The following is a 20,407-nucleotide window of genomic DNA, read 5'->3' as shown; positions in this document are numbered from 1 at the left end:
TAATTGTAATCGTAAGTCTTTCCGTGTAACCTCCGTTCACAGCATACTAAGCGGAACAGCAATTACGATCATTCACAGTATATATAAGAATGCAATTACGACCATATTTACCATCATAATTACAAATGACTTTTCAGAGCGACTTAGCTTCTTGTCTAAATGCCTTTCGTTTTAAAGAAAAAAAATGATCACGTGTTTGCTAAACGAGCGCTTAAGCAATTAAGCAGAGGAACAGCATCCATCCACCAACCGGTCACGACAATTTTAAAAAACTTTCCGCTCCAGAGCACGTTTGAGGTCTATCAATACAGTGCCCTCCAACACCTGATCACGTCAGCAGGAGGAAAGAGACATTCCAAAAAACTGGCAAGGACCCACAGAGCGGGCAGGAAACACCCAAAAGGTCGGGAGAGGACAGAGGGAGATAGAAACCCCTATGGGTATGGATGTCTACAACTTTTCAGCTTGTATTCTGAGGACCAAAATAAGGTATTGACTAGTTGTTTGTCCTTTGTTTCCAATAAGACTTTTATCTCTATGAAACACCACAGGATGTAAATAAATTTTTATGTTTGACTACAGTAAAGAGACACTTTACTGACAGTTCTGAACAAGGGGAACAAATTGTTGTTAATAATGTATCATGTGATAGGTCAGGTCATTAGAATGATTTGAATGTTGTAGGATGGGGCATTATCCCCTTGAAAATGTTTTTTCATGAGCAACTGTCAATTCAATCTCTCCTGGACTTACAATGTGTGGAATGTTAACCTAAAAATCCCATACGTGACACTACTAACAGATTAGCCATACTGAACCCTGGACTGTATCCTATAACTCCAGGGTTACAGCTATGGGTGGAGGAAGAGCCCACAGCTTTATGTGATGAGTCTCATTTGCACACAAGTGGAGATAACCTGACTAAAGCAGAAAGAGTGGCTCTTAAAATATAATTATTTGTCACTCTGCAAGGTTGGCCTGGTGGTGGTCTTAGACAGGATCTGTATGTCACGGAGGTCAACAAGATGCTTAGTGATGTGTCTATGTACAGATCCCTGCCATCCGACCCCACACCCACTGTCAAGGGAGATGAGTTTTAGACCAGGCAGGCGCAAAGATAGGATGGTTCAGGAAAGAAAAAGCGCTGCACCTCACAACTATGGCTGATACTAGTGCCCCTAGGCTAAATAAAAAACACATCAGAATTTTGTGTATGAATTGATCAAGCCATACTGCCCCATGTACCATCGTGCAGGTATCTGATACACATGGGTCCCTACACTAAGTCCACACCGTGCCAGTCAGTGGCTACCAACCCCGCAGGCGGCAAAGCCAGGGAACGGGGGCCATGGGACGGCCCTGCGACCCCCATGCCACAGGACCAGACCCAAAAAACACCACACCAGAACCCGGCCAGCACCGCCGGCGGAGAAGGTCGCCCCCCAACAGCACAAGTCTGGATGAGGTATTGCGCTCACCATAGCTGCTGCAGACAGAATGGGAAAAGACAGGAGGGATTAAAACCATGTGCACTCAGGGATGATGGGTACGGGGAACTCCAGATAAGAAAAACTTGTTTTCTATTAAAAGTACATTAAAAATTATATAGATGTGTCTATACATTGTATTACTGTATCTGTGCGGTTCTGCCACGCTGATGGAAATCCAGGAAGTGAAAAAAAAATTGCCTCTGTATCAATCCACATTGTCTCCTGCTCTCCCCATTAGGAGACAAATATTCCATGCCTCTGTCTCACATTGTGTGTGTCTGCTAGTCTCATTCTGCTCGTCTCAGCAGGTGTTTCAGCTTTCGCTGATTGTGCAAAAGTCTACAGAGAAATTAGGGCTGTGTTCACACATGTTGGAGTGTCATTGCAGTACTGCAGTATCTGCACAAAAATGATGCAGTAACACAAATAGATAATGCTAAACGGCAGAGAGGATAAGAGCCGACACTGCCAATCCCACCTGCACAAAAAACAAGGCACAAACAGTATATCCCATGTAAGATAGTATCGGATAATAATTCCCTTATTGTGGGAATCAACTTCAAAGATAAAAGATGCTTGATCATAATATGTGAGTGGAGATGAAAATAAAAAAAAATAAAAATTAAATTTAAAAAGTTCTTTGAATACAGCGCTGAGTTTTCTGATCATTCCGGTTTTTCATGCACTTCTGAAAACCCACAAAAATGCCTCCCCCATCTCCCTCACCTCTGCACCTGATTGGTTCTCTATAAGAACGTTTGTGTGTTTGGCTGGACAATTTACTCCAGCTACTAGAACCATGGATTATATCACCCACACTGGCAAGTATATACATGGCATATTGGAGGAGGTACATAGACAACCTCCTCTTAATATGGACAGGCCAAGAAAAAGAGGTTTGCAATTTGTTCGTTTCACCAATGCTAATAATTTGAACTTTTGAATTTGAATAATTTGAAGTGACAGAGAAACTGAACAGAATGATGTATCACTAACATTGTTCTGTGCAGCTGATGCGAAGATATCCTCCTCAATAACATGGACAATAGTAGTCCTCTCCATTATGTGCACAAGCCTTGTAGTCCTCAATATTCAAATAAAGCAGAAAACTCCGCCCACCAGCTGCTGATTGGCAGTTATCTATCCATGCTGTGTATAGGCGGTCAGCTGTCAATCAGCAGCTGGGGGAGCGGTGTGGCAAGAATCCTATTCTCCTGCATATTAGGAGAACCGGCAGCTGGATAATCCACCACCAAGAATTCAATAGTAATAACAATTCGCATTCTGTCTGTTCAGCATTTCTGTCATAGTTTATGCTGCTCTTATCTAAAGGTGGAATAAACCTAGTGACAGATTCCCTTTAAGTTTACCTATAAGTTTGAGCATAATACCGTTTCTTTTTTGGATGTTCAATTATCTTTCCTAAATGGCAAGATACACACTAGCCTTTATAGGAAGCCAAGCGCGGGCAAAGGCTTGTTGTATGCAAGTAGTAGCCAACCTGCGCATGTAACTAGGAATCTCCCGATTGAGAATTCATGGGGTCTCGCCACAATTGCTCCGACTTGTCTACTTATAAAGTTATTATACAAGATTTGGAAACTAGGTTGCGAGCTAAAAGTTATGCTAAGAGTTGCCACAATGCCTCAATTTGTTTTTTTAAACCATTTACTTTTTAGATGTTTTGACAATACAGCCTATTTTATGGAGCTTTGGATCACAAACGGCCTGCAATATCTATCCGATGTGCTCCTAACTGTGAAAAACTGCACCATTCGTTTGGCACAATTCAGATGGTGAGCTGATGAACTTAACTTCTATTTGTTCATCAGAAGATGATGTGTTGTCTCAGGAGACAGGGAGGGAGCTGAGGACATTCAAATTTTATTGTTCTTCTATTTTCTATTTCAAGTCATTGATAACCAAGCAAAAGTTCACTGAAACCAATATTAATAGTGATAACATTATACAGGAAGTTATATATTTTGGCAATACTTTTATTTAATATATTTTCTTATACAGATTCTGATAACCACCACTCATGTCCTTTACTCACCAATACCCCTTACCATCATAATCTTTACTGTATACACTCTTTTCCCTCTTAGTAAGACAAAGGTTATCATCAAAGAGAAACTAACAGTAGGTTTGTACAAAAGAACCTGCTGGTCAGGGGAGTAGATATAGGGGGTGCCGTTGCACCGAGGCCCAGGAGCCTGAAGGGGCCCATATGAGGAGACTAGCACTATAAATAAAGCATTAGAATTGGGGGGCCCTCTGATTATAAGTCCAAATATATAGGCCTCTTCTTCAAATGTTCAATTTAATCAATCAATGTAAAAAGGATTACAGGTACACACCAGCAGGTTAATATGTACAAACTCGCTGTTAGTTTCCCTTTAAGCCAGTATGCTATTGGGAGGTTCATTGTGTATACCCCTCTCCCACCACAGAAAATATGTTGTGTATTTTAAATACAGTTATACAAATTTAGGTACTAGATTTTGGTAATCTTTGGTAAATAGAAAAAAAAAAATAGTAATTACTTGTAAGATTGGTGAGTTCACCACGACATTAAATCTAGTTATGTACCGGTGCAGTACACAATGAAGAAAGCTTTTTATTCTAAATCCAGTGCTTTATGAATAGAAAACCATGTCTACTCTGTCCTTTAGAAAAGAGGCAGCGGAAGAGTGTATTTATGGCAGGTTGATTAAGTTTTGTGCAAATGGCTGTAAACAAGCAGCAGAAAAATACCTGAAGGTACGGCTCTCTTGGTCTCTGCACAGATCATCCCGGCCGGTACTTAAAGTGACTGTACCACCAGGCCCAGGCTGAAGCACTGGAGGCGTGCCGACCCACCCCCAGTGGGAAGAAACCCCGACCCTCCATGACGTGACTCCATTAGAATCAATGGAACCCTATCATAGAGGGGTGGGGGTTTCCTCCCTCTAAGGGTGGGTCGGCTTGCCTCTGGTGCTTCAGCCTGGGCCTGGTGGTACAGTCGCTTTAAGTACCGGCCGGATAACCTTTATGGTCGTAGTGTTTTGATGCACGCATCAGCGTGAACCCGCATCAGAACTCCCCATAGAACACAATGAAGCAACCGCAGGAGGCGCTCACTTCATTGTGTGAACGGACATGGGTTTCTACGGCCGCAATTCACTGAATTGCGGCCGCAGAAAACTGACATGTCAGTTCTTTGCAGAGGCGCACGGGATCCCGGCTGGAGAGTATACGATGTGTATACGCTCCGGCCGGGATCCCATAGAGGAATAGGCAATATTTAACACTACTTTTACGTAGTGTGAACATAGCCTAAACGTGGTTTTAAACTACCTACTACTACTAATATCATGTGCTCTTTACCAGTACTACTAGAGCTTGCTGTACCAGCGCCTATGCACCCAAATCCTTGCTACTTGTGGACTTCCACTCGTATTACCTGCTTTGTAAAAATGTACTTGCTTCCTTCTCACATTTTATGGTTCACAATCAAGATGTTATATTGGGGTAAAAAATAGCCTAGGTGAACTTATAACAGGGTTTCAGAATTGTTACTGAACTTATTGAAGGAACAAAGTTATGGAACATCCATGTTACCTCCTCCTATTTGTTATCAGTGTTTTACCAGTCCATTGTTGAGGAATTTCTGTCAATTCTTCCTGGCAGAACTGCTTCAGTTCAGACACATTTGTAGACTTGCTTTTGCACTCTATGACACTCTGTTATAAAAGTACAATCCCCAGTATGTAAGCTTCTCATTGCCAGGGTTTTCTAAGCAATGAAAATGCATAAATAAAGCATGCAGGCATTGAAAATTCACTTAATAATTTATAAACAGGTATTGACAGCTGCCCATTGAACTATTCAGCAGCAAGGCATGTCCAGAGCAGTAGCAAATCCTTAAAGAAAACCCTCCTGCTCTGGAAAGTTCCTGTCACGGACAGAGGTGGCAGCAGAGAGCATGGTGTCAAACCGGAAAGAGTACACCACTTCCTGCAGGACATGCAGCAGCTGATAAGTACTGGAAGACTTGAGTTTTTTTAAATAGAAGTAAATAACTAAATAACTAATCTGCCGCTCCACCACAGGTGGCGGGGAAAAGCTTGATCCAATCCTGGGAAACTGAAAGAAGTTTCCCAGGATTGGATCCAGCTTTTCCTTGACATGGCTGAAAGGCCAGCGGCTTGATGAGCGTAATGCTGATCAAACGAAGAGCTTTTTTTTGTTCATCTCTATATAAATTACAAATCTGTATAGCTTTCTGACACCATTGCTTTAAAAGATTTTAAACAAATTGCATCATAAATCAAAGAAAAGCCTCTTTGACACTTATGACAGGAGAATAAAAGCATAATGTAAGCATTTTGGAATGTGAATTGCAGCTCATGGATTGACCTTAAGGTCAAAAACTAAAAAGCTAAATTATCATTTTGTGATATTGCTATTTCACGTTCAGGGGTGTGTTACATTTAGTAGCATAACCATTATTAAGGAACACAAAAAATTTCTTTTTTCACTGAAGATACATATGTGTATATGCATATATATATATTTTTTTTGTATATACACATACTTTCATGCTTTTTTTAAGGTGAGAGTTTATATGGGCCACATATTCATATTTTACCATCTTTCATCCTAAGAATATGCAATTACTGCTGCACTAATATTATCATCATATTTTATTAGTATCATCATTGCTGCGCCGGAGCCGATTTTGTGTTTATATATATACAAGTTCGAGCGCATGCGCAACTTATTGGTTGGGCATTCTTTGGGGACGGGTGTTTGTATGGGTTGCGCGTTCACATGTCGCCACTTCTTATTATAAGATATATATTTATATTTGACTATCACTACTTTTGTGGTGCCGGCATGATTATCATATCATACATTATATATTATATTTTATTACTATTATGTTCATATATATATTTTCTCTCCTCACCTTCACGACGGCACCACAGGAGTTAACTCATGCCCTAGGGACAGGAAAAGCACAAACACAAGAGGTTAAAAGCCCCTCCCCTTCCTGCTAGCACCAGTGCTTTTCCTGTCCCTGTAGGGCAGGCACGAGAGGTGGGGGATCCATGGTGAAGATGAGAAGATCCCCCTGTTTGAAGATTATTTCCCCTTACCAGCAGGGATCGATCGGGGTTTAACCTCCTTCCTTCCCATGGAGGCGGCTGGCTGATCTTCGGATCTGGGGTAAGGGATGGCCCGCTGGTTCTCCTCGCGCCATCCCTGACGTGGCGGGGGCGCGCAGAGAGTTTCCGTTGCTGCAACCTCCGGACCTCTCCTTTGTATACGCGCGTCCCAGGACTGGTCGTGCTGTGGCAGGCGCTAGTGGTAGGCATTTGCGGCCTACTTCCGGCCGCAATATACGGGCGTTCGGTGGAGGTCAGGCCTGAGGCCTAGTCTTTCAGCAGTGCCTTCAGTGGGGGGAGCACGCTGACGCCATGTGCCGGAAAAGACAAAATCTCCTGGTCTTCCGAGGACACGGGGCCGCAAGTTTGGAAAATCTGCAGAGTTTTGTGTCATCAGTCTTCTGAGGTCTCATCCACTGCATCACCTATGAGGAATCCTGCTGCAGACTAGCCTCCTCTGCCGCTGCTGGGGGTAAGTGTGCCAACTAAAGTCTGCTACACTTGGGGGACAGTGCTGGGTCAGTTTGTATAGTTCTGACTGTGCCAGTTTTCTATCTCCCTCTCTTCTTCCTATACCTTTCAGTGTGATATATAATTACTCTGTGTGGGCACCAGTGTGCTGTATTGACCTTGGTGCTTAGGACTGTGATATATAAACTTATATATTATGTATGTATGGATAAGGTTTTGCTCCTAGCTTTATTTTGCGAGAAGGAGCTTCTCCTCTTAGGAGATTTACCTGTTACTATGCGGGCCTCTCTCCTTTATAATAACAACATAAAACATCCTGTTTTTAATGTCATCATTATAGAGAATGTTTAAATGGATGGAAGATCTGGCCAATCAGATGTTGCATTTCACCTGTTAAACACTTGCATAACTTAATGTAACTGTCATCCTCTGCGCTGTTTTTCTCTCCTCATCTTCTTCCTATCTGTTCCGTCAGATAATGAAGTTTGATATGGCAGCTGCAACACCTATTGCTATACCTTCATATGGCTTTAGCAGCTTTCAGTGTACCAGAGGTACCTGTTAAAATCATGTGTTCTTGTGCAGTACATATGGGAATCAATCAGAGACGACCATCAAAATAAATAAATATATATAGGTTCCCTCGGGAACACATTATTGATGTGTCTTTTCTTTTGTGGCGATTCCTTAGCCTTCTTGGCTGATTCCTCAGCAGTGATGGTCCATATGGTTGCCAGGAATTAGGTTCTATCTTTTCTGTCATTAGTCACACAAAAAAAAAAAAAAATCTGAAATCCCATTCTATGCAAGGTCTTCAGTCTGCCCTTGATAGTATCTGGAAATTCTTCTGTTCTAATAGACCTTCAGTAGTTAAGAAGTATGGGTTCAATGTAGCACCATAGAATTCAGGAGCATTATAGGAGGGATGTCTATGGACCTCTCCCAAGGCCTCCCAGGACTACACCAGGTCACTATCCTGGAGGTGGGGGGAGATTCTGGAGTTCAGGAGGCTTGGATGTGTGTCACCCAAGTCAGCTGGATCCTGGACGTTATTCTCCAGGACTTCAATATAGTCATCTTCTCCCCCCAAATGTTTCCTAATGCACCTACCTTCTCAGCTCCTTTAATCAGGACTCTTCTACAGTGTCTAGAAGCTGATAAAGCCCTGTGTTGTGACCTCTGTCCTAGTGCCAGAGTTAGAGAAGGGGCACTTTTCAGCTATTCCTTATTTAGTAACTGAACGGAACATACAGGCTTAGTATAAACCTGGAACCCATCAAAATTTATCTGATACAGAGGATTCAAGATGGAATCCATGTAGTCTACTACTCAACTTAATCTATAGGATGCTATGAGGGCGTTAATCGACTTAAAGAGATGCTTCTACTATGTTTCAACTCTTGTCTTTAGTAGTAGTTTGCATGGGCAGTTGTGTCCAGCATTATCAATGCAGTGCTCTCTCCTTCGGGATTCATCAGCCCTTTTGCATCTTCTTTAGTTTATGGGGAAGTTGATTCCCTACTTCATCGGTTTGGATAAATATTTCCGCCTGTCTGTTTCTTTCTTTGACAGATTCCACATAAAAGCTGTTCAGAAAATAACGACAGCCAGTGGTGATCTTTATTCCTGGGGTGGCCGATAAACAATCAGTAATCGGATCTCAACCAGACACCCAAAATATATTTGGTGATCCTCCGGATTCCTAGGTAATAATGTCCTCTCTCCCCTCAGATTGGGTATCTCTGGTGGAGAAGACTAGACTGTTCCCAATGTAGGAGGCCTGGTTACACTTTAAGACTATGTCCATTTGGAATCCATGACTATTTATTCTCCAGTGACACCTTAGAATCAGACTTATTCTAGATTCTTACTGTAATAAACCAATAGACTTGTCATTCTGAATCAGGCATAGGTATCCTTTTTTCCCACAGGTCTGGTGGTCTCTATATGCTGGCCTACATGGCTTGAAGAAGGGGTTATCTTTGTATCCCTCTTCCTAAGATAAGATTAGTCACAGACGTTGGCCAGTTGCTGCTATCTCCAAGGACAGCAGCAGCAAGGTCTTCAGGCCTTAAAGAGCTGCAGGCAGTCGGGTGCCTTACAGCAGGCGAATAATATTTGGAATCTAACAAGTCACATTTTATTGGACAACAGTACCACTGTGGCACATCTGAGACACCAGGTTAGTGCAGAGCAGAATCTACTTCAATCCATTCAGATTGGATCTTCACCTAGGGGAGCGACATATTTATCCCCAACAGCCGCATATCTTACGATTCACATGGTTTATCTTAGCAGTCAATCCATTTTCATGAGTGAATGGTGTCTTAAGGAGGAAGGTCCAGATTTTATCCCTCAATTGGGCCTGCCTCTGATTTGTTCGCAGATTTATCAGAACAAGGAGGTATAGAAGTTCTTTCCAATCGATGTTCCAGTGGCGGTGGATGTACTTGAACAGCCTTGATTTTCAGTCTTGTATACATTCCTTTATCTTTTGGCTCTTTCCTGGGACACTACAGGAAATCCTAACAGTGGAAATGACTGTCATTATCCGGTACCATTTCGACCAGAAGGTGTAGTCAGGCCTTGTACGAGACGGGTCCTGGAGCCTCTGGGCTCTTTAACTTTTGGATTTGAGCCTTCGCCTTCTACTTCTTCAGGGACCAGTTCCGTCCGGATCTGTCAAGACTCAAGATGTCGACCTGAATCCTAAGTCTATGTTTAGGAGCAGAGGCCTCTCTGAGGCTGTGATTCCTACAGTCTAGGAAAATGAGGCCATTCTCTTCTAGGATATATCAGAAGGTCTCAAGTCGGCCACTCTTAAGGTGCATGTTGCAACCTTATCCGCTATTTATTGTTATATGATATATCATCTGCTATTTATCATATATCATCTGCTATTACTCATTATATCATATATCATCTGTTATTTATCATTTTATCATATATCTGCTATCATTATATGATACATCATCTGCTATTTATCATTTATCATATATCATTTGCAATTAATCATTGTATCCATATATCTGCTATTTATCATTATATTTATCATGAATCATAGATGTGTTTAGAACTTATGAGGAACGCTTTTAAACAGGAATCCTAACTTTAATCGACATTTCCCTTGGGATTTTAACATTGTACTTGAAGACCTAAATACTCTTCCTTCAAAACCTATTTGGAGTACAGTCTCAAGTTCCTGTTCTACAAGACAGCCATCCTGTGACCATAATCTTAGATAAGACGAATCGGAGACCCGCACACTGATTATCCCTGACTCTTACTGTCTTTTCCAGAGGGACAGAATAGTCTCACACCGATCCCAATTTGTTTCCGTGGTAGTGACATCTTTCTTGGTCTTATGATCATTCTGTATCAACTCCAAAGATGATTAAGGATGGAAGTTTTATTCCTGGACTGTAGGGAAACTGTAATATAGTTCCTGGAATCCTGTAACACCTGGATTGATCTTCATTCAATTCCAGAGGAAGAATATACTGAAGAGATTTCCAGCAGTTTCTAGCTGGTGGAATCCGGAATGCTGTATGGAAGCATAGGTATAGGACTTACCTTTACCTTTATTGATCAAGGCCCTTTCATTCAGGGCTGCGTTCACTTCTTGGGTGGGAAGGCTTACACATCTTTAGATCAGATTGCAGAGCTATCACCTGGTCTACTACTATTGCCATGCATCGTGGTTGGCAGTTTCAGCTCAGTGAAGACCTGGTTTGGTAAGAAAGGTCTTCAGGCTGTGGCCCCGCCCTAGGGGAAATTGTTGGTATTTCTCCTGTGGTGCCGTCGTGAAGGTGAGGAGAGAAAATAGTATTAGTCTTACCGTAAGACGTTTTCTCCGAAACCTTCACGACGGCACCAACATCCCTCCCTATATTGTATTGTTGAATATAATACTCACGTGGTGCTCAGAAACTGTTATAATGCACTGGTGCTAGCAGGAAGGGGAGGGGCTTTTAACCTCTCGTGTTTGTGCTTTTCCTGTCCCTAGGGCATGAGTTAACTCCTGTGGTGCTGTCGTGAAGGTTTCGGAGAAAACTTCTTACCGGTAAGACTAATACTATTTTAAGCGCATGCGCAAGGCATTGGTTAAGCATTGAACATTCTTCTAAGTGCCGTCACCAAAATTGTAATGTGTGCCGGGTTACTGGCTTGATATCATGGTGGTGACGTGTAGGTGTGTGGCTTGTGTGCACAGCCGCCCCAACCGCCTTCAGCAATCACCACGTGTTGGTCTGGACAGAATGTGTCCAACATTGGGGCGCATGCGGTCATGTGACCCATGTGTCATGACCCATGGGTCACGTGACCCAAGTGTCATGCACATAGGATGCACATAGGATTGTCCATGTGATGTTTCGGTGTACAATGTGATTTATACGTCACTCCCGATCATGTGACAGTCTGATAAACATGGGGCCTATATGTCAGTTCCGGCAATCCGCGTTGTCCGCGCGGCGGACCCGGAACAACCGCAGCAACATCTGGCATAGAGCTGGCGTCCGGGAAACGGAGGTGAGAGGGTGAGGCGAGACCATTGGGAGACACAATCATGTTCTCCTGCTCCTTAGTCCATTTTGGTGTTTGGTGACGACCGGACACTAATTACACAACCTGTGTAAGGTCTATAAAAAGTGCATACGTACTGGTGGCCTTTAACCCCTGATGAAGTCTTAGGACGGACCGCGTGGGGACTCTGCTCCTGCCCCCTCCTGAGCTGTTCTGAGATACCAAATCTGTTCATACCTATGTTTTTTGTTTATTGATTTTCCGGTGTGATTGGCTTATTGCCTGCATTCATCCTCTTATTCAATTTATTGATCTCTAGTAGCATATTGATTGCAATAATATCACTGGTTTATTTATACACATATATCTTTTGTGCTATTTGTTTGTGGGTTACTAACCTCATTTATAAGACAGCTCTGGGTTATGTTATCCCCTTTTTTTGCTCTGGGGGTGTGTGAGGTTGCACATTGAGCCTCATTTAGCTCTGTGCTTGATTTAGTTTCTGGTTTTAGGTGTTTTTAAATGTTTGTATTTTTTGGTTGTGTAAAATAAACTTATCCATATTTTTGCATATTACATATTGAGGTGCAGCCTGTTCTTCTATACTCATTTCTGTGTTCTTTGTATCATGCTTTTGGAGTTTAGTGGCTGGCACTCAGCTAGGATTACATTGGTGGTGCCCGCAAAGGAGGTTTCTTGACCTATCTATTGTTGAATCATGGACTGTAAATCACTTATTTATTCCCATCTAACTTTTATTTTCTCTCTATTGTTTAAACTGAAATGTGCTCTTGACTGCAATTCATGAGGGTTAATGGTACTAGACAAAAGCCTCTCTTTTTCTGCTTTAATATAAAAAAATCTTTGAGAAAGAGAGAAAGAAAACATCTGCAGATGGTAATAGAATGTAACTGCAGAACAATGTACAAGTCCACCAGCTCTTTGCTTTAGCCTAAAGCAGAAGCAAAACAATGTATGCGTCTTGTTTAAGCCTGGGCAACAGAAGAGGAAGCCACCTCATCATGTTATTACTGATCACAGGTCACATCGCACATTTACACAGGAGAAGGAACGGAGGCAGCAGATGCACTTACCAAGAGTAGGTTGCTTAGACCCATTAGCTGAGAAATAGCTGCATTGAAAACGAAATCCTCAGTGAAGTATCTGGTTACCTAGGCAACGCAAACAAAAATGCCTTTTTAGAATAACTCATATTTGTGAAAGTTAACAGTGAATGGCTAATTCTTGCACAGAGGTGAATAATTTCATCATTATGTTTGCGTGGGATTCCTGCAGGCATTCTGATCTCCTCTCAAAAATATTCAAAAGACAATCGCCACATAAATGCACCCATGTACAAGAGGTAGTAACACTTTTGCAATAGGTTCCCCCCTATGATTTGGCAGGGTCCTCACTCTGGCTTACAAAATAGCAGCCTTACAGGGCAAGATAGATAGATAGATAGATAGATAGGATATATATATATAGATAGATAGATAGATAGATAGATAGATAGATAGGAGATAGATAGATAACACACACATATAACTTCTATAGGTTCAACTAGTCACTAGCAGCCAGCATCTTTCGTGTATCCCCGCTGTACTCAAAGGGTCCCCAAAACAAAGACATCGGCTGCTAGGCAACTGACTGTTAAATAGCTGTGAAATATGTCCGTAGAGGCGTGATTACAGCAAAACCCAGCTCGGGACTAATTAAAACCCGCAGAAATTCCCAGATGACGTCTATTGGCATACAGCGAAGGAATTGATAAAAGTATGTTTTCAGGGTATACCTGGCAGGCAGGCACACTATAGATATACGTTTGGAAAGTTTTTACGGGGTGTAATAGGATGGAGTAAGAGTGTGATAACCTTTTTTTGGTGATCGGTGTCCTTTAAGACTAACCCTTTTGGACTAAAACTACCTGTTGGTCACCTGAAGCTATGGCTGATCATTCATTTCCTATACAGCAGCCACTGTAAGGGAAGTGTAGTATAATACACCAGGATATAACTAGCTGATCAGTCGAAGTCAGACCCCCAACAATCATTAAAATGTTGGTAATTTCTGCCCACTGTGAATGCTGTGTCAAACGTGACAGCGCATGGACAATGCCCCTATTTCCCATTCATTGTATATGAGACTTCTAAACATAGTAGAGTTCAGAAGTCTTATGGAGGTTGAACAGAATTTTCTTACCTTCATCCTTGGTGCCATTTTCATGCCGTCCGTAGTTTAATCCCTATGCTAATGAGGCACTGAGGGCCCACCGCACTCAGTGCACATATTAGCCTGTTTTCTATATGAAATACAATGCTGTAAATTCAGCCACTAGATGTTTTACTTACTGGAAACTGCAGTCAAGGCTCTGTCTCTAGAAAAAGCCCGTGTACACATCCCTGTACACTGCTGCAGCTGAGTATACTATCTGATCTTCTGGCCTAGGGAAAATGTCGTTTATTAAAAAAGGACACCCAGACTAAAATGCAGACTCATCAGCAGTGTAATAGGGCACTAAATGGCCAGAAGGATCTGCAATATTTAATTCAAAACTGACAATATACAGAAGGACGGCATGAATTATATATTTGCACTTTTTTTTTCCTTTTTATATATCATGACAGACTTTTAACTCCTAATGTCATAGAAACAGAGCAGCGGATATAAGGTAAGAAAGTCATCTTCATTCTTAGCACCCGATGCCCTATCGGGAAATATCAGGTTAGATGCTGATAGTTTGTCTTAATGGGTAGCTTCACACACAACAAATCCGCAGCAGATTTTACGCTGCAAAATCCACTGCGGATCTTTTGTCATTGATTTTAAATGAGATATTTTGAATTGACATCCCCCGCTGCGAGTATCTAAATGCCGCCCAATAACTCCCGGAGCTGGCCAGAGCATACTGTACCTGCTCCATGCTTCGGGGGTTCCTGGCTGGACTTCCCGCTTAGCCAATCAGTGCGCTGCCCCGCCGCAGCTACTGATTGGCTGAGCGGAAAGTGCAGACATTGGGAGCCCCCTGAAGCAAGCCAGAGAATGGAGTAAGTAATGTATGCTCCAGCCGGCGAGGGGTTAACGGGCAACATTTACATACTCGCATCGGGATGTCAATCTCAAGTATGTCTTCTCATTCAAAATTAATGACAAGGGATCCGCAGAGGATTTCACAGATAATTCACATCGTAAAATCCGCTGCGGAACCGTTGTGTGTGAAGGTACCCTAACTCTGTTCACGTAACTGGAGGAGACCCTGTGGATAGGGTATACTATTTAATCTTGGAAAGCCCAGTCCATGAGCAAACTGATCAATCTATTATGTTGTGCTTAGAATGTTCCTGTGTGTACATATTGCTAGTGAATACTTTTTAGTCCACCTATGGTGTTCTTTTGATTCCCTTACAAATATTTATTTAAAGTGCTGCAGGTGATGGTCTCACATGTCCAGTCTCTTGACCCTTGCTACTGGAACAATAGCTAAACATTGGAACTTTTATTTTATAGAAATTCAATTGAAGACTTATTAAACGTTGGCTGGGTTCACAGGGTGAACAACATTTAACCATGGCATGACCCCTTTAAGTCAGTCAGTTATGATTTAGATATTGGTATAAGTGTTGAACTGAATCCATATGAAGTTTCCATGATAATGTTCTATCACTGAAAAAAGGTTACAAGTTATGATCTATATGTTCTGATATTTTTTGAGATTCTGTGGATTTGTTGCAGATTGACAGTGTTATTGTTTATTTTCGGTGATTCTGGTCTCCAAGACAAAAGTACACCTACCAGAAATAGGAAATAACAGGGGTACACCTATATGTTTAACTTCACTAGACATCTCATACAAACACCACAAAATAACACCTAAGCAGGTATAGTGCCAGATTTAGCAACTGGGGGTTCATGGTGCAGTAACAACCAAAAATGTAACCAGAGCACCATAAAAAAAGTTCATGAGAGACTACAAAGAACTAATGTGAGAGCCTAAACAATAATAAATTAATTACCTCAGACACAGTAAGATTCCGATGTTGCCAGATTTTTTTGGTTTCTGCTATTTCATTCTTGCTCAGCACTTGAGGATTTGGTGTTACTGACGCATTTCGGGCTTCAATAAACTTGCTTGTTAGTGCCCACACACGAGACTGCCACCTTTGAACACCAGGTATTGCATCAGCTGTGAAACAACACAAAAGTAGAATAATATGCTAGGTTCCCAAGAGCTGCTCTTTGCTGCAAATCTCCTCTGTCTCACAGGGGGGGTCTCAGGATAGGCCAAATTTATTATAAAATCTGAACAGTCTTATTTATGTGCTAATAACTTCAAAATTTAATTTAAGTTATTCGGAAATTGATTTCTTGTGACAAAATGTACTAAATGCTAGTAGTATATTTTGGTTGAAACATTAAGCCTTTCTTTCTGAAAAACTCCAAATATAATTCATTGAATTCATTAAAACATTTGCATTTTTCTAGGTTTGAAATTCTCTGCATGTAACAGGTAGTCACAAAACACAAATTAGATAATTCATATTTACAATATGTCTATTGAAAAAGTCCTTTTACTTTTTAGGATGTTATAGTGATTACAAGTTTTGCAACAAGGTTATATGCAATAACAGTAGACAATCAGGTACACTAACAGTAGCAACAGTTAGGTACACTAACATGAGCAAAGATCAGATACAGCCACAGGGGACAGGTACAACTATCAGGTACAGTAACAGGGGTGACTATAGGTGAAGTAATGGAGGATAGGGAGACTAACGTGCAGCAACCCTAGACGAACATGTAGAATATAAATATAGAAACAGAAGCTTACATACTCTTCATATCCCATAATATGTCTTGCTCTGGAGGGGCAGCAAACAGCAGATACAGACGAGTGGTGTCTATGCCATATTTCTCTACCATTTCCTCTGGGTCTACTCCATTGTGCTTGGATTTGCTCATTTTTTCCCAGGTTACTTGCAGCTTTTCTCCAGTCTTTGCATGAACCGGTTCACTGCCTTCAAACAACAAAGTTAAACATGTATAAAAGGGAATTTCAGTAAAGTTAGAATACGCTGTTCTAAACGGCCACTAAAAACTTGTGTGACACTTTTATTATGGTTTGATCAGCCGTACTACTTTTAGGCTGGGTTCACACTACATATAGTCCTCATATTGCAACCAAACCAGGAGTGGATTAAAAACACAGAAAGGCTCTGTTCACACTAATGTTGAAATTGAGTGGATGGCCGCCATTTAATGGCAGATATTTGCTGTTATTTTAAAACAACGGCTGTTATATTGAAATAATGGCAGTTATTTACTGTTATATGGCGGCTATCCACTCAATTTCAACATTGTGTGGACAGAGCCTTTCTGTGTTTTTAATCCACTCCTGGTTTTGGTTGCAATATAAGGACCACAATACTGACTGAAATATACGTAGTGTGAACCCAGCCTTATATTGCTGAAATTAATGGTGTGTTTTAATACAAAAAAATTTATATAAAAATAGTGTCCTTTAATGAATGAGGGTCCCCCTCTTTTTTAGGTTTAATTCAATGCCCTGCCAGTAAGGAAAGCCCTAGCTGAACCCCACTGAAGGTTCTGTAGTAAATTATATAAAAAAAAAAAAAAATAGGCCATAGAACATATTGAAAGACATGTCACATCCATTGTACTGCAGTGAAGCAATAATGTGAAATCCGTTAAAGTGTCACTGTTGTTATAACTTTCAAAATCTAAATCAACATTCAACTGTAGATGTGAAATAAAGCATGTTTGAAAGTTACATTTATTATATGTATTTTTAGTCTTGTGCTGGCTGAAAAAAAGAGACTAAACGCATGCAAAAGTCCTGGCCCGTACAGTGTGTCAAAGTTCAATGCATCTATCCATCAAATAATTGATACCTTTCCTGTGAGCAGATGACCATGACTTCCTGTATGTAGTTTCTTTTTTTTTTTGAAAGAGTCTAAACATAGGAAGGGTCATGTTTCCGATGATAATGAAAAACATACCTGATTCAGATTTTGAAAGTTATAACAACAGTGACACTTTAAGTGCGAATATATAAATATAGCCATGCATCTGTCTGATACCCAGTAGGTCCTAATCTAATAGAGGCATATTCTATGTATATACTATCTTAAGAAGCTCAAATGGTCGCAAATCACATCATCTCTTACACATGTTGCAAAATTGTTCCCTGATGAACCCGTTTTTGAGAAAATGCATTATATGTTCAATTATTGCTTTAATATTGTCGTATGGTGTGTTGCACTAACTGCACCTATAACTTCAATTGTTCTTTGTTTGTAAAAGGCAGGGTGAGATACATCAGTCACCATGAGCAGGACACAACTACTACCCTTCCATGTGCTGCTGAAGATATTTTTATATGTGCACTAATTTGGGCATGTTGTTTTGATATATGTGCCTTGTTATATGTTATCTGTAGACCGTGAGCTTTTATATTTATCTATAAAAAGTTGTATTTTACTTTCTTCATGTGCTACTGTGGTCCTAAGTAAATAGTGATTTATGTTCTACTGGAAAATGTACTCAACACTGCCTAGGTATAAAGTGTAGATTTGTCCCTTCCAAACTAATATTATTGTGTGCGTGGTAAAGACTGACATTTTGGGGAGGTAAAATCTGATCTCTAAAACCCTCTACCATTTATTTCTGTGCGTCTGTTTTAAGGCAGCTGCCCCTAGCAAAAATCTGATTCTGTCTTCCTTTAAAAATGAAAGTAGTAATCATATTGGTTGCTTAGGCTTCAGTGTATCTTCCCAATTACCAATATTGTGTGTGTGATAGGAACAGGGTGTGGCCAGACACTGACATCATCTTTGTGAAAAATCTCCAGAACACACCACCATTTATTTGATTGGGTCTGTTTTTCTCCAACTCTCTCCTTGTGAGCCACCAGCAGGCTGCCATATTTATGATTGCAATTCTTTAAATCTGAACATTGATGTCTGGCTGAGGCTAGCTACCTCACCTGTGCATTGCTGGGAAGACATGCAGCTTTAAAGGGGTTATCCAGCACTACAAAACATGGCCACTTTTCCCTCTACTGTTGTCTCCAGTTCAGGTGCGGTTTGCAATTAAGCTCCATTTACTTCAATGGAACTGAGTTTCAAAACTCCGCCCAAACTGGAGACAACAGTAGGGAGAAAGTGGCCATGTTTTTGTAGCGCTGGATCACCCCTTTAATGACGTCACCTGTGTGTGCAGTGTGGAGATTCTCCCATTATTTCTATGGGGTGGTCCTCCCCATCCCCCTCCTCTCCTGTACAAGGACAGGACCTTTGCTCTAACCTTTCCTGGCACCCAATGTATCTGCCTGCCAGATTTGGGGTCAAAGAGTTCAGGCATTCAAAAGTATATAGAGGACAGATGGACAGACAGACATTCATTTTTTATAAAATATATTTGACTACTGGGTCATACTAAAATAGTGGGGTAGGGATCCCTTGATAGTTACATAAGTGGACTTCTGTGACTTATCAAATAGACAAATGTCATAGTTTGCAAAATAAACAAAAAGTCTGTATATGAGTTAGCACTAAATTTGAAAAGCAACACAGGAGACTGTGCACGATAAGTAACTGAGTCTACCTTCAAAAACAGGGCTAAATGCCACTTACACTAGAAACGTAGGATAAACAGTATTCTAACGTCCAGTCAGGGTGATGAGGTCAAATATATCAGACCAAGACTGCCACACTGCATCAGATTGAGCTTGGAAATCATTTAACATACTCTGCACAGATCAATAGTACAAGTGAATGTAAGAAACTCTTAATATATAATAATAATGATAATATTATTATGTTTTTGTACAGCACCAACAGACTCCGCTGTGTTTTTTTGAATACATACAGCACAGAAGTTACATTTAGATATTACAAAATTGATAAATTAGAAAAATTCAAATACAAAGGTGATATGAGACCTGCTCGCTAGAGCTTACAGACTACGACTGGGGGGTGACACAAGAGGCACAAGTGCTTTATTTGCTCATGGTCTAACCATTGTACATAGTAAGAAAGTACTGGATGAGCCAGTCTTCCAAAATGCTTCCTTCTTCTATTATCAAGCTTCTTCCCTCTTCCACCTTCCATGCTAAACTGTCTTTCACTCTCAAAAATCAGATCAATTCCCCCTGCGAGCCCCAGGGACGAAGTTACAATGAAAAAAAACTCTATGGAAAGGGGGATGAGGCGGATATAAGGTGTAGTGTCTGGACACCCCCCTAGAGAGAGACACTTCTCTGTAAGGGTACTATTAGACGGAACGATAATCCGCCAAATTACGATTTAGACGATTATTGCTCCAGGTAATGAATGCACGATCAGCCGATGACAACGATCATCAGCTGATCGTTGATTTGGGTTTGAACCTATAATTGTTGGGCACCAACCGAGCTCGCTATGTGTAATAGCGGTGCGCGTCGGCGACTGCCAATTTTACATTACCTATTCAGGCTGCAGGGCTCCTCTTGCGGTCTTCTACTCCCCGGGTGCCGCACTCCCAGTTTCAGAGCGTCCTGTCTGAGCTGACAGTGCCACTCAGCCCATCACTGGCCAGGACCGCCGCGGCCAGTGTTTGGCTGAGCAGCCTGTCAGCTCAGACAGCCGCTCTGAAGTTGAAGCACGCGGGACCCGGGGAGAAGACCCAAAGATGAGCCCTGCGCTGGACAGGTAATATATAAAGTAAAAGCAAGATACTGCAGAGGACATTCGATAACGATTTCCTGCAGCT

At 41.3% G+C, this 20,407-nt stretch overlaps 1 protein-coding gene across 1 annotated transcript in view; it reads right to left on the bottom strand.

Moving 5' to 3' along the window:
• Nucleotides 1–5,121: 5,121 nt before the first annotated feature.
• The window catches only part of LOC138774788 (leucine--tRNA ligase, mitochondrial-like), a gene marked incomplete at its 3' end in the record, with an annotated part of 38,470 nt that continues 23,184 nt past the window's right edge, over nucleotides 5,122–20,407 (bottom strand). Inside the window, exons 6-9 of the mRNA XM_069955700.1 lie at nucleotides 16,471–16,653; nucleotides 15,652–15,821; nucleotides 12,733–12,810; nucleotides 5,122–5,215 (exon numbers count right to left, since the gene is read on the bottom strand). Of these exons, the coding sequence (XP_069811801.1) occupies nucleotides 5,122–5,215; nucleotides 12,733–12,810; nucleotides 15,652–15,821; nucleotides 16,471–16,653 (525 nt within the window). The remainder of the gene's footprint in view (nucleotides 5,216–12,732; nucleotides 12,811–15,651; nucleotides 15,822–16,470; nucleotides 16,654–20,407) is intronic.

The sequence above is a fragment of the Dendropsophus ebraccatus genome, unplaced genomic scaffold (assembly GCF_027789765.1).
Source record: "Dendropsophus ebraccatus isolate aDenEbr1 unplaced genomic scaffold, aDenEbr1.pat pat_scaffold_1107_ctg1, whole genome shotgun sequence".
Taxonomy (NCBI): domain Eukaryota; kingdom Metazoa; phylum Chordata; class Amphibia; order Anura; family Hylidae; genus Dendropsophus; species Dendropsophus ebraccatus.
The sequence above is the reverse complement of the archived record's forward strand: the minus strand, read 5'-3'. Positions and strand labels throughout refer to the sequence as shown.